Source organism: Erythrolamprus reginae, chromosome 3, assembly GCF_031021105.1.
Source record: "Erythrolamprus reginae isolate rEryReg1 chromosome 3, rEryReg1.hap1, whole genome shotgun sequence".
Classification (NCBI taxonomy): Eukaryota; Metazoa; Chordata; class Lepidosauria; order Squamata; family Dipsadidae; genus Erythrolamprus; species Erythrolamprus reginae.
The window spans coordinates 2,971,686-2,984,522 of record NC_091952.1 but is presented as its reverse complement, the minus strand read 5'-3'; the positions used below and the strand labels follow the sequence as shown (position 1 = coordinate 2,984,522).

The following is a 12,837-nucleotide window of genomic DNA, read 5'->3' as shown; positions in this document are numbered from 1 at the left end:
GCAGGCGCACATATCAGAGAGAGATTTGGCTTCTGCGCATGCATGCACAGGGAACAAAATCTCATAAGAGGACGTACATAAGTGTCAAATTTTGGCGATTTTTGGTGAATTTTTTTCTGCACGCGTCTTTTGCCAAAGTCTCATGCACCCGTGGATCTTCCCACGAGATTTGCTACCTGCGCATGAGCAGAAGCCAAATTTCGTTCCGATCCATGCGCACGCCACCAATCACCCGAAGCTGCACGCGCATCAGCGGTAAGTTGGAACCCCCAGTGGCAAGTTCAGCCTGTTGGTTCCCTAAACTTTGTGTGTTTGTATATATGTGTTTAAGAGGGGAGGGCGCATGGCCATGTGCCGTGGTGACACAGAGTTCCCTGCGCTCTGCAGGGGAACCCCAGTATCCACATCGCCAGGGGATGAAAACCCGCAGAGGAAGCTACGTCCGCAGCCCCTTACCTTTAGGTTCCACGCCGTTGGAGTTAAAATGCATTCTTTTCTGGCACTCGGTGCAGCTCATGAGGAACCGGGTCACGGCTTCTCGTGGGAGGAAGGCGTACGTTTCCGCAATCTGAAGGAGGAAGAAGAAGAAACCCAAATGACCCCTGTGACCTTGCCAAGGCAGGACTCAAGGGGAAGCCCCTGCCCCCCAACTCCACCCGGCAACTATTTAACATCTACATGAAACCGCTGGGCGAGATCATCCAAGGACATGGGGTGAGGTATCATCAATATGCGGATGATACCCAGCTTTACATCTCCACCCCATGCCCAGTCAACGAAGCGGTGGAAGTGATGTGCCGGTGCCTGGAGGCTGTTGGGGCCTGGATGGGTGTCAACAGACTCAAGCTCAACCCGGATAAGACGGAGTGGCTGTGGGTTTTGCCTCCCAAGGACAACTCCATCTGTCCGTCCATTACCCTGGGGGGAGAATTATTGACCCCCTCAGAGAGGGTCCGCAACTTGGGCGTCCTCCTCGATCCACAGCTCACATTAGAACAACATCTTTCAGCTGTGGCGAGGGGGGCGTTTGCCCAAGTTCGCCTGGTGCACCAGTTGCGGCCCTATCTGGACCGGGACTCATTGCTCACAGTCACTCATGCCCTCATCACCTCGAGGTTCGACTACTGTAATGCTCTCTACATGGGGCTACCTTTGAAAAGTGTTCGGAAACTTCAGATCGTGCAAAATGCAGCTGCGAGAGCAGTCATGGGCCTACCTAGGTATGCCCATGTTTCACCATCACTCCGCAGTCTGCATTGGCTGCCGATCAATTTCCGGTCACAATTCAAAGTGTTGGTTATGACCTTTAAAGCCCTTCATGGCATCGGACCAGAATATCTCCGAGACCGCCTCCTGCTGCACGAATCCCAGCGACCGATTAGGTCCCACAGAGTTGGCCTTCTCCGGGTCCCGTCAACTAAACAATGTCGGTTGGCGGGCCCCAGGGGAAGAGCCTTCTCTGTGGCGGCACCGGCCCTCTGGAACCAACTCCCCCCGGAGATTAGAACTGCCCCTACTCTTCCTGCCTTCCGTAAACTCCTTAAAACCCACCTTTGCCGTCAGGCATGGGGGAACTGAAACATCTCCCCCCTGGGCACGTTTAATTTATGCATGGTATGTCTGTGTGTGTGTCTGTTAGCATATGGGGTTTTTTAAATATTTAAATATTTTAAATTTGTCTGATTGCTTATGATTTGTTTCTACATGTTGTGAGCCGCCCCGAGTCTTCGGAGAGGGGCGGCATACAAATCTAAGTAATAAATAAATAATAAATAAACTCACTACGGATTTCCATTCAAAGACATAGCTCTGCCTACAGGGAGCTCTCAAGTTACGAGCACAGTTGAGCAAAACGTTTGTTACTAAAGCAGATGTCCGTTAAGTGAGTTTTGCCCCGTTTTAGGACCTTCCTTGCCAGCGTTGTTAAGTGAATCACAGAGAAAGAGAGACACAGATAAGATAGATAGATAGAGAAGATAGAGAACAGAGAGATAGATAGCTAGATAGAAAAGCAAGAAAGAAAAAAAAGAAAAAAAAGAAAGAAAATAGATGATAGATATATAGATAGATTAAGAGACAGAGAGAGAGAAAGACAGAGACGTAGATAGATAGATAGATAGATAGATAGATAGATAGATAGATAGATAGATAGATAGATAGATAGATAGATAGAGATGGATAGTAGATAGATGATAGATAGCCAGATAGAGGATAGCTAAGAAGAAAGGAAGGAAGGAAGGAAGGAAGATGGTAGATAGATAGATAGATAGATAGATAGATAGATAGATAGATAGATAGATAGATAGATAATATATAGCTAGCTAGCTACTGTTTCCCCCAAAATAAGCCCTAGAATGTTTTATGCATGCACTTAATGTAAGCCTACCCCCCAAAATAAGCCCTAATTACTCCCACGGCTGTAAAATGAATCTGGCTGCCCCATGGACTTTGTTTGTTGGAAGGTTCGCAAGCGGGAATCCCGTGGGTGGCTGCGAAGGTCAGCTATAGGCCTAGAATCTGAATTTGGATCCTGTGCCCTGTACGCCTCTCCTGAATCCTCTGCAGTCATGCTGGAAGTGGGGTGCCAGGACCTTTCCCAGGTCCCCAGAAGCGACCTCATCCTTGCTGGGTGCAGATGAATAAGGATTACACCTTTCCTTGGTTATGAGGCATCTTCTGAGGATGCTCAGAAGGACATTAGCTCACCTATATCTCATACTCCTGACTCATCCTACTCCAGAGAGTTAGACTAGATAGACAGTTTAGAGCATGGCAACTTGAAGCGAATGCTGGCTGGGGAATTCTGGGAGTTGAAGTCCGAATATCTTCAAGTTGCCAAGGTTGGGAAACACTGGTCTAGAGATGTGATGGCAAACCTATGGTGGCATACGAAGCCATATCGAAGGGCACGTGAGACTTTTCCCAGTGTCCTGCGTGCATACGTGGCCTAGCCAGCTGATTTTCGGCCTTAGGAAAGGCCATTTCGTCCTCAGGCTTCCTTGACCCCCCAGAGGAGAAGAAGACAGAGGAGAAGGAAGGAAGGAAGGAAGGAAAGAAAGAAAGAAAGAAGGAAAGAAAGAAAGAAAGAAAGAAGGAAAGAAAGAAAGAAAGAAAGAAGGAAGGAAAGAAAGAAGGAAAGAAAGAAGGAAAGAAAGAAAGAAGGAAAGAAGGAAAGAAAGAAAGAAGGAAAGAAAGAAGGAAGGAAAGGAAGGAAATTAGGAAGGAAGGAAGAAAGAAAGAAAGAAAGAAAGAAAGAAAGAAAGAAAGAAAGAAAGAAAGAAAGAAAGAAAGAACACCAGGGACCCCATACACACACCCTTCCTCCTCTTCTCCCCAAACTCCACTCCCATCTATCACTGAGGATGTTCCCTAGCTGGGGGACGAAGCCTCTGCAAGCGCAGAGAGTACCAAGTACCCTGAGCTACAAATATTTAATTAGACCTCCCGTCCATTAAATCTGGCAACCTTAGAGGGACTGTAATTCCCAGCAAGAGAAAACCTTCTGCAACCCAACAGGACCGACACAGACTTCAGAGGAGAATCAGAACTGCAGAAAAAACAATGGCTGCCAACCTGCCTTTCATGGAGGACCTGTAGACTGCACGAGTCAAAAAGAGGGCAGGGAAAATATTGACTGACCCCTCGCATCCTGGACACAAACTCCTTCAACTCCTACCTTCAAAATGTCACTACAGAGCCCTGCACACCAAGACAACTAGACACAAGGACAGTTTTTCCCCAAATGCCGTCACTCGGCTAAACAAATAATTCCCTCAACACTGTCAAACTATTTACTAAGTCTGCCCTACTATTACTACTAGTTTTTTCTCATCATTCCTATTATCTATTTCCTCCCACTTATGACTATATGACTGTAACTTGTTGCTTGTATCCTTAATATTTGTATTAATATTGATTGTTTCTTCATTGCTTATTTGATCCCTATGACAATCATTAAGTGTTGGACCTCATGATTCTTGACAAATGTCTCTTTTCCTTAATGTCCACTGAGAGCATCTGCACCAAAGGCAAATTCCTTGTGCGTCCAATCACACTTGGCCAAGAAAGAATTCTATTATATTATATATATTTTTTGGTTTTGCAAAATGTATTTGATTCAATTTCTTTGCCGTCCAATCCCAAATGGGACTCAGCTGGTGTGGCTTGTGACAATGAAAGTCCTTAGGTCAGTGTCTCAGCACAAGACAACAACAACAGTGTCATTACCACCATCTCCAGAACATTCTCCAAGCTTTTCAAATTTAATCAGCCACCCAGTCTATTCTTAGCAATTTTGCAGAGGGCTCCTTCTGTTTCCTGCTCCAATTAATCCTCTCCAGGCTGCATGCTTAGAAAAAAACTATATATGTTTTCAAAAAGAAAGCTTTCACTTCCACAGAATTAAAAAAAAACATGGCGGGACGAGATCACATGAGCCCTCTCTTTCTTTAAAAACCCAAAAATCTTTTTAAAGCAGTTTGACTCACAAAAGAGAGACCAGACACGTGCAATCTAAAAATCCCCTTGTTTTGAAACAGGATATATTTTTTTTGCAAAGCAGGAAGTTCAGATCTTCCTAAAGGTGATTCTTTCTCCACTACGTGGCAGTATAACCTAGTTTATGATGACCAGCTTAGCAAAGCTGGGAGCCATAGGGATAAAGAGAACTAGAGTTTATAGCTCAGGAGAAGCTTAAGATGGTTGCCTGCCTGGCTTGGATTTTTTTTTTCCTCGGGGCCCAAATTTCCCCCAATTTTGCATCACACCTGCCTCTTTCCTTTTTTCCAGAGGCTCAGAAATTCCTGAGCTCTGGGTTTGTTTTTTGTTTTTTCCTTTTAGCTGGGCTGTCCTGCAAAACCTCCGATGAATGCTAGGTGGCAGCAAAGAGAGACTGGGATTGATAGCTCTTGGCTACCCTCTAGTGGCCTTCCAGATTTGCATCTGGCAGGATTATTTTAGAGAAGGTCTCCAAGCTTGGCCGTTTTAAGACTTGTGAACTTCAACTCCCAGAGTTAAAAGTTAAGTCCCATTCTCGGCACGGTTGTTAAGTGAATCACTTCAGTGGATAAGTTAGCAACCTGGTTGTTAAGTGAATCTGGCTTCCCCAGATTCAGGAGAGAAGTGTTTTTAATAGGAAAGAGAACACAAGAACAAGAACAATGTGAGCTTAGTTGGGGGAAAGATCAGAAGCAACGTGAGAAAATATTATTTTACTGAAAGCGTGGTAGATGCTTGGAACAAACTTCCAGCAGACGTGGTTGGTAAATCCACAGTCACTTTATGTAAACATGCCTGGGATAAACATAGATCCATCCTAAGATAAATAAAATACAGGAAATAGTATAAGGGCAGGCTAGATGGACCATGAGGTCTTTTTCTGCCGTCAATCTTCTATGTTTCTATGTTTCTTATTTTATGGGTGTGGTTTGCCGGCCATGTGATCAGGTGGGCGTAGCTAGACGACCGGGGTTGGCTTAGAGGTCATGTGACTGGCTTAAAAGTGGCCAACATGACGTCACTCACATCAAGGGTTCGGGTTAGGGTGCTTGGCCTCAAAGAGAGACAATCTCCCTCTCTATTTATTATTCCTGAACATCCAAAATATACTATTTAATTCTATGTATATATGCCATAGGTGTACATATATATGACACACAGGCACATAAAAATATGCATTATCTACTATATAAACTGCATGTGTATATACACACGCATACATATGCACGCACAGTTCTTCTAAAATTATACACATCCAACCTCATTTACTGTGATAGGAAAAACATACCCAGAGCCCAAAAGGGGGAAAAAGAAAACAAAAAAAATCAAAATTTTGTACCTGTACTGTGTACCTGACCAAAATTTTGCTACCGGTACTGCGTACCTGACTATATCCGCCCATCACTCCGACCAAGGCAAACATGGGCAAACGCCCCCTTTGCCACAGCCGAGACATGATGGTCTTCTAAGCTCAGCTGTGGATCGAGGAGGACCCTTTCTGAAGGGGGTCAAGAGTTCTCCCACTCCCCCCCAGGGTAATGGACGGACAGTCGGAAGTGTCCTTGGGAGGCAATACCCACAGCCACTGAGCTTGAGTCTGCTGGCTGGGGAATTCTGGGAGTTGAAGTCCACCTACAAGGGGTGGACACAAAAATGGAAACACGTGACTTTTTGGCATCATAATATTTGAACATGTTCAAATCAAACAAAACTTGACATATTTTAATTTTTAAAAAAATTCTGTTATTCACTGGCTGGGGAATTCTGGGACTTGAAGTCCAGGTATCTTCAACTTGCCAAGGTTGGGAAACACTGCTCTAAAGTCATGGCTGCTTTTGAAAGAGAAGGGAAAACGTCCTCAGCCAAGCACAGGTCTGAGTGGTCACAATTCGAAGTGGTCTGAGAAGAGACCGTCGGACTCTAAAGCGAATGGTTAGAGCGGATCGCAAGACCACAGCTGCTAAAATCACTGCAGAGCTCAATAGACATGTACAGAACCCAGTTTCCACAAAAACTGTTCGAAGGAGCTTCACAAATCTGGATTCCACGGAAGAGCTGCAAGGTGTTTCCATTTTATTGTCCACCCCCTGTAGTTTAGTTGCCAATCATGCTGGCTGGGGAATTCTGGGAGTTGAAGTCCACCTAGCTCATTTGCAAGGTTGTCAATCATGCTGGCTTGGGAATTCTGGGAGTTGAAGTCCACCTAGCTCATTTGCAAGGTTGTCAATCATGCTGGCTGGGGAATTCTGGGAACTAAAATCCAGTGGATGTGAAGCAGTGATTGAATTTCACATCCAGCCAAAAAAAAAGGGGGGGGGGAGGATTTTTCCACTTGCAATCCAGCTTCTATAAGACCCCCTGCTTTTCCCGGAAGAGTTAATTTCCCCTCACATCTAAGTCTGGTTTTACTTGAAGGAGTATTTTTTTCTCCCTCCTTTCTCTCTGTATTAAGGACTCCCGGCTGACAAGTACTCAACGCATCACGCTCCTTACTTCAGGCTGCCCACGAGGCTAATTTACGCCTCATCCTCCACCTAATAATCCATAAATGATGCCATCTTCCTCGCTTTGAGCCCGACTGGCTGGTTGGTGTGGAAGAGACAGAGCGGTCGGTTTCCTCCAGACGGTTCATCAACCAACTAGGGAACATCATCAGTATTGGAAGGGAGTGTGGTTTGCAGAGAGAAGGAGGAGGAAGATGACTGTGGGGTCCTTGGTCCTCTCTGAGCTTGGTCGTTTTCTTGAGGACATCTCATTACCCAACTAGGGAACATCATCAATGCAAGAAGGGAAAGTAGCTTGTGGATAGGAGGAGGAGGAGGAAGAGGAGGAGGGAGGGAGGAGGAAGAGGAGGAGGAGGAAGACTGTGTGGTCCTTGGTCCTCTCTGAGCTTGGTAGTTTTCTTGAGGACATCTCATTACCCAACTAGGGAACATCATCAATGCTAGAAGAGAGTGAGGTTTGCAGAGAGGAGGAGGAGGAGGAGGAGGAGGGGAGGAGGAGGAGGGAGGGAGGGAGGGAGGAGGAAGAAGAGGAAGAGGAGGAAGACTGTGTGGTCCTTGGTCCTCTCTGAGCTTGGTAGTTTTCTGACAGACATTTCATTACCCAACTAAGTAACATCATCAGTGCAAGAAGGAAAAGGAGGAGGGAGGAAGAGGAGGAGGAGAAAGAGGATTGTGGGTTCCTTGCTGCTTTCTGAGCATGTTTGGTTTCTTGCTGACATCTCATTACCCAACTACGTAACATCATCAGTGCAAGAAGGGAAAGTAGCTTGTGGATAGGAGGAGGAGGAGGAGGAAGAGGAGGAGGAAGACTGTGTGGTCCTTGGTGCTCTCTGAGCTTGGTAGTTTTCTTGTGGACATCTCATTACCCAACTAGGGAACATCATCAGTGCTAGAAGAGAGTGAGGTTTGCAGAGAGGAGGAGGAGGAGGAGGAGGGGAGGAGGAGGGGGAGGGAGGGAGGAGGAAGAAGAGGAAGAGGAGGAAGACTGTGTGGTCCTTGGTGCTCTCTGAGCTTGGTAGTTTTCTTGTGGACATCTCATTACCCAACTAGGGAACATCATCAGTGCTAGAAGAGAGTGTGGTTTGTGGAGAGGAGGAGGAGGAGGGGGAAGAGGAAGAGGAGGGGAGGGAGGGGGAGGAAGAGGGGGAGGACTGTGTGGTCCTTGGTGCTCTCTGAGCTTGCTAGTTTTCTGACAGACATCTCATTACCCAACTAGGGAACAACATCAGTATTAGCAAGGAATGGGATGTGCATCTTTCTAGCACGTGATGATGCTCCCTCATTGGGTCAAGAAACATCTCCAAGGAACCATGGGAAGCCCAAGGGAATTCTGGGAGTCGAAGTCCAGCAGGCTTCCAAGTTGCTAAGGGGAGCCCCATTTATCTGGCTAGCATTACAGATTGGGGGGAGTTAGTCCTCAGCTCAGCCTTCCCCCCTTCTTGCCTCCCCCAAATCCAAACGTATCCCTTCCCCCCAGGATCTCCCCACATCAGATCAAAGCCCACCCATCCCACTGCAAGAGGGGGGGGCAAACAAAGTCCCTGTTTTGGGGGTAAAGGGTGAATTTTACAGCTGTGTCAAGGCCCAGGAGGCCCAGCGGTTTAGCAGCCACGCGGAGCTGTCTGGACACACGCTCACACGCACATCGACACACACCCAAACACACACCCAGCCTTGTGACTGTCCAGGGCAGGCCCCCCCCCTTTGCTCAGCACATCTGCAGGGAGGACCCTCCCCTCCTCCACTTCTCCTTCTCCTTCATCCCTTCTCCTTCCCCTTTTCCTCCTCCTCCTCCTCCACTTTTATTTCCTCCTCCCTTCCTTCTTTCTCTCCTCCTCCCCACACACTTCTTGTCCTCCTCCATCATTCCTTCTCCTTCCCCTTTTCCTCCCCCTCCTCCTCTCTTTTCCTCTCTTTCTCCTTGTCCATCAGCTTCCCCTCCTCTTCCTCCCCTTCTCCTTTTGCACCATTCCTTCTCTTCCTCTCTTCTGCCTCCTTCTTGTCCTCCTCCTCTTCTCCTGCTACTCCTCTTCCTCCTCCTTGTATTCCTCCTCCTTCTGTCCTCCACTTTTATTTCCTCCTCCATTCTTTCTCTCCTCCTGCTGCTCCTCTCCTCCTCCTCCCCATACACTTATTCTCCTTCTCCTTCATTCCTTCTCCTTCTACGTTTCCTCCTCCTCCTCTCCTCCACATTTATTTCTTCCTCCGTTCCTTCTTTCTCTCCTCCTCCTACCCATAAACTTCTTACCCTTTTCCCATCATCCCTCCTCCTTCTCTCCCTGCTCCTCCTCTCCTCTCTCCTTGTCCATCAGATTCCCCTCCTCCTCCTCCTCCTCCTCCTCCTCCTCCCCTTCCCCTTTTCTACCATTCCTCCCCCTCCACTCCTCCGCCTCCTTCTTGCCCTCCTCCTATTTTCCTGCTCTTCCTCCTCCTCCTCCTCTCCTCCACTGCCCATACACTTCTTCTCCTTCTCCATCATTCCTTCCCCTTTTCCTTCTCCTCTTCCTCCTCTCTTCCTCCTCCTCCTCCTCCTCCCCATCATCCTTTCTCCTTCCCCTTTTCCTCCTCCTCCTTTTGTCCTCCACTTTTTCCCCTTCCCCTTCTTTCCCTCCTCCTTCTCCTACACTTCTTATCCTTCTCCATCATCCCTTCTCCTTCCCCTTTTCCACCTCCTCCTTCTATTCCTCCTCCTCATCCACTTTTTCCTTTTTCCATTCTTTCTTTCTATCCTCCTCCTGCCCCATCATTCCTTCCTCTTCCCCTTTTCCTCCTCCTTCTTCTCCTTCTATTCCTGCTCCTTCTCTCCTCCACTTATTTCCTTCTCCATTCCTTCTTTCTCTGCTCCTCCTGCTCCTCCTCCTCCCCATCATCCTTTCTCCTTCCCCTCTTCTTCCTCCTCCATCTCTCCTCCACTTTTTTCCCCTTCTCCTTCGTTCTCTCCTCCTCCTCCTACACTTCTTATCCTTCTCCATCATCCCTTCTCCTTCCCCTTTTCCACCTCCTCCTTCTATTCCTCCTCCTCATCCACTTTTTCCTTTTTCTATTCTTTCTTTCTATCCTCCTCCTGCCCCATCATTCCTTCCTCTTCCCCTTTTCCTCCTCCTCCTTCTCCTTCTATTCCTGCTCCTTCTCTCCTCCTTATTTCCTTCTCCATTCCTTCTTTCTCTGCTCCTCCTGCTCCTCCTCCTCCCCATCATCCTTTCTCCTTCCCCTCTTCTTCCTCCTCCTTCTCTCCTCCACTTTTTTCCCCTTCTCCTTCTTTCTCTCCTCCTCCCCCTATACTTCTTATCCTTCTCCATCATCCCTTCTTCTTCCCGTCTTCTACCTGCTCCTCTTCTCCTCTCTTTCTCCTTGTCCATCAGCTTCCCCCTTTCCTCCTCCTCCTCCCCTTCCCCTCCTTTTCCTCCCCTCCCTTCTTCTTCCTAGGGGGGAGGGAGGGAAGGGCCGTCTGTCTCACCGCCCGGTAGGTCTTCTTCTGCCCGGCGTGCTTGGGGGCCTTGCCCGGCTCGGCCGAGCTCTCCACGTGCATGGAGTAGATGATGTCGAAGAAGTCTTCCACCACCGCCACCCGCTTGAGCGCGATGCCCTCGGGCTCCGACAGGCCATCGGCCCCCTGCAAGAGACAAGTCGCGTTAGGCTCAGGAAGGGACCAGGACAAGTGGGGGGGGGGGGGCTGGGCTGCGGGACACGGCGGGTCGGGCGGGCGAGGGCCGGGTGGGGTGGGGGGGAGCATCGCAAGGCTGGCACCCCACCCCTCCCTCCCCGCCTCCACTCCAAGATGCCAACAGACAAAGGCCAGCTTGCTTCCTTGATTTTTATTGTATCTATTTGTTTTTTGGAAAATAAATAAATAGATAGATAGACAGACAGACAGACAGGTAAATAATATCAAAAATAAAAATAGAAAAATAATAGAAAAATAGAAATATGCAAAAATGCAAAAATACACTGCTCAAAAAAAAAACGAAGGGAACCCTCAAAGACCCCACCCTAGATCGGAAGGAATGAAATATTCTCCATGGATTGTCCATCAGTGTTGCTTCCTAAGTGGACACTTTGAGTTCACAGAGGTTTGATTGACTTGGAGCTATATACTGTATTGTGTTGTGTAAGTGTCCCCTTCAGTTTGTTTGAGCAGGGTATAAAGGCATCAAAATATCAAGATGTAAAAAAAATAAAAATAATACAAAAATGCAAAAACATAAAGATAGAAAGATATAAAAATAATATAAAAATAGAAAGATATAAAAATATCAAACTGTAAAACTATAAAACTATAAAGATATAAGGATATCAAAGTATCAAAATATAAACTACCAAACTATAAAAATATAAAATATAAAAAATATTTAAAAAAAACAAACTCAGGGTGGTGCACAACAATAAGATAATACAAAAATTAAAAAACCCCAAAATAGCATGCAATAACAACAAATACAAAATATTAAACCCCGTATAAAAGAAACATACAGCCATCAATCATTCATACTACTGGAAAGAGCAGTTCAAAACCCAACCAGGGAACATCATCAGTGCTTTAACCCTGCTGTTCTGTTCGAAAAAAGTTACAAATCTTATGTTCGGGTCACATACGACCCGGACCGAAAACTCTTCATTTGAAGTGCTTATGTTTGGTCAATTTGAAAACTTTTTTCACTTGGAAAGTAGTCTGAACATTTCTGCACACAATGATATGAAAATTGAAATGAAAAAATTAATCCTTATTGGTTTATTTTGCACATAAATGTGCCGCCCCCCCCCGTTTTTGTGATTTTTTTTCAATTTATGGATAGTTTTGCTTGCAAAATGCATTCTATTTTACTAAAGTTGGTGTGGGATTGGTAGCTTGAACATTACTGCACACAATGATATGAAAATTGAACTGAAAAAATTAATCCTTATTGGTTTATTTTGCACATAAATGTGCCTCCCCCCGTTTTTGTGAAATAGTCTTTACTTTATGGATAGTTTTGCTAGCAGAATGCATTCTATTTTGCTAAAGTTGGTGTGGGATTTGTAGCTTGAACATTTCTGAACATAATGATATGAAAATTGAACTGGAAAAATTGATGCATATTGGTTTATTTTGCATATAAATTTATTTCAATTTATATAAAAATTATGCTGTTAATTTCAAACTTACATACTTTTTTTTAGTAAAATGGATTTCTTTCATAAAATTAGTTATCTGGCTACAATGTGGTTGATTTTCAAAAGGATATTCCAAATATTTATAGACAAATATGTATAAACAGTGACAATAATGGCACACAGCAAGGCCGGGGGGGGGTGGCCCTTTTGTGGCAAAAATAAACCAATAAGAACCATTTTTTTCAGTTCATTTATATTTTTCTCATGTTCAGAAATGTTCAATTTAGTATATCAAACCTTTTGGGGGAAAATTCCTTAGGGATTTGTAGCCTTAAAAAATATAAATTGACACGAAATTCAGAAAGGATGGGGGGAGGGAGGGGCTTTTTGATCAAAATAAAAATATAAGTCTCAATTTTTCCAGTTCAATTTTCATATCATTATGTTCATAAATGTTCAAACTAGTTTTCCAGTTGAAAAAGTTTTCAAAAAGATTAAATTCAAGTACCTAAAAAAAATATTTTTGGTCCTGTCATATACGAACAGAAACAGATTTGAAGTTATGATTTTTTTTTGCCCAGAAAACAATTAGCCACCACCCCAAAAATATTTTTTGATGACCAGCATTGTTAAATTGAGTAAATGAATGCCTAAGATTTTAAAGAATATTTCGGATTTGGAGCATAAAAAAATAAAAAGTGAAAATGATTGCAAGCAGCCGAGGGGGGGGGGCTTATTTCTGATG

The 12,837-nt window shown here is 45.3% G+C and overlaps 1 protein-coding gene across 2 annotated transcripts in view; it reads right to left on the bottom strand.

Moving 5' to 3' along the window:
* The window catches only part of NOL4L (nucleolar protein 4 like), a 138,340-nt gene that overhangs the window by 78,063 nt on the left and 47,440 nt on the right, over positions 1-12,837 (bottom strand). Inside the window, exons 2-3 of one of the 2 annotated variants that reach the window (XM_070744391.1) lie at positions 10,459-10,614; positions 457-568 (exon numbers count right to left, since the gene is read on the bottom strand). In XM_070744391.1, the coding sequence (XP_070600492.1) occupies positions 457-568; positions 10,459-10,614 (268 nt within the window). Of the gene's footprint in view, positions 1-456; positions 569-4,487; positions 4,549-10,458; positions 10,615-12,837 lie in introns of those variants that run through there. The other variant, XM_070744392.1, reaches the window with a different exon arrangement.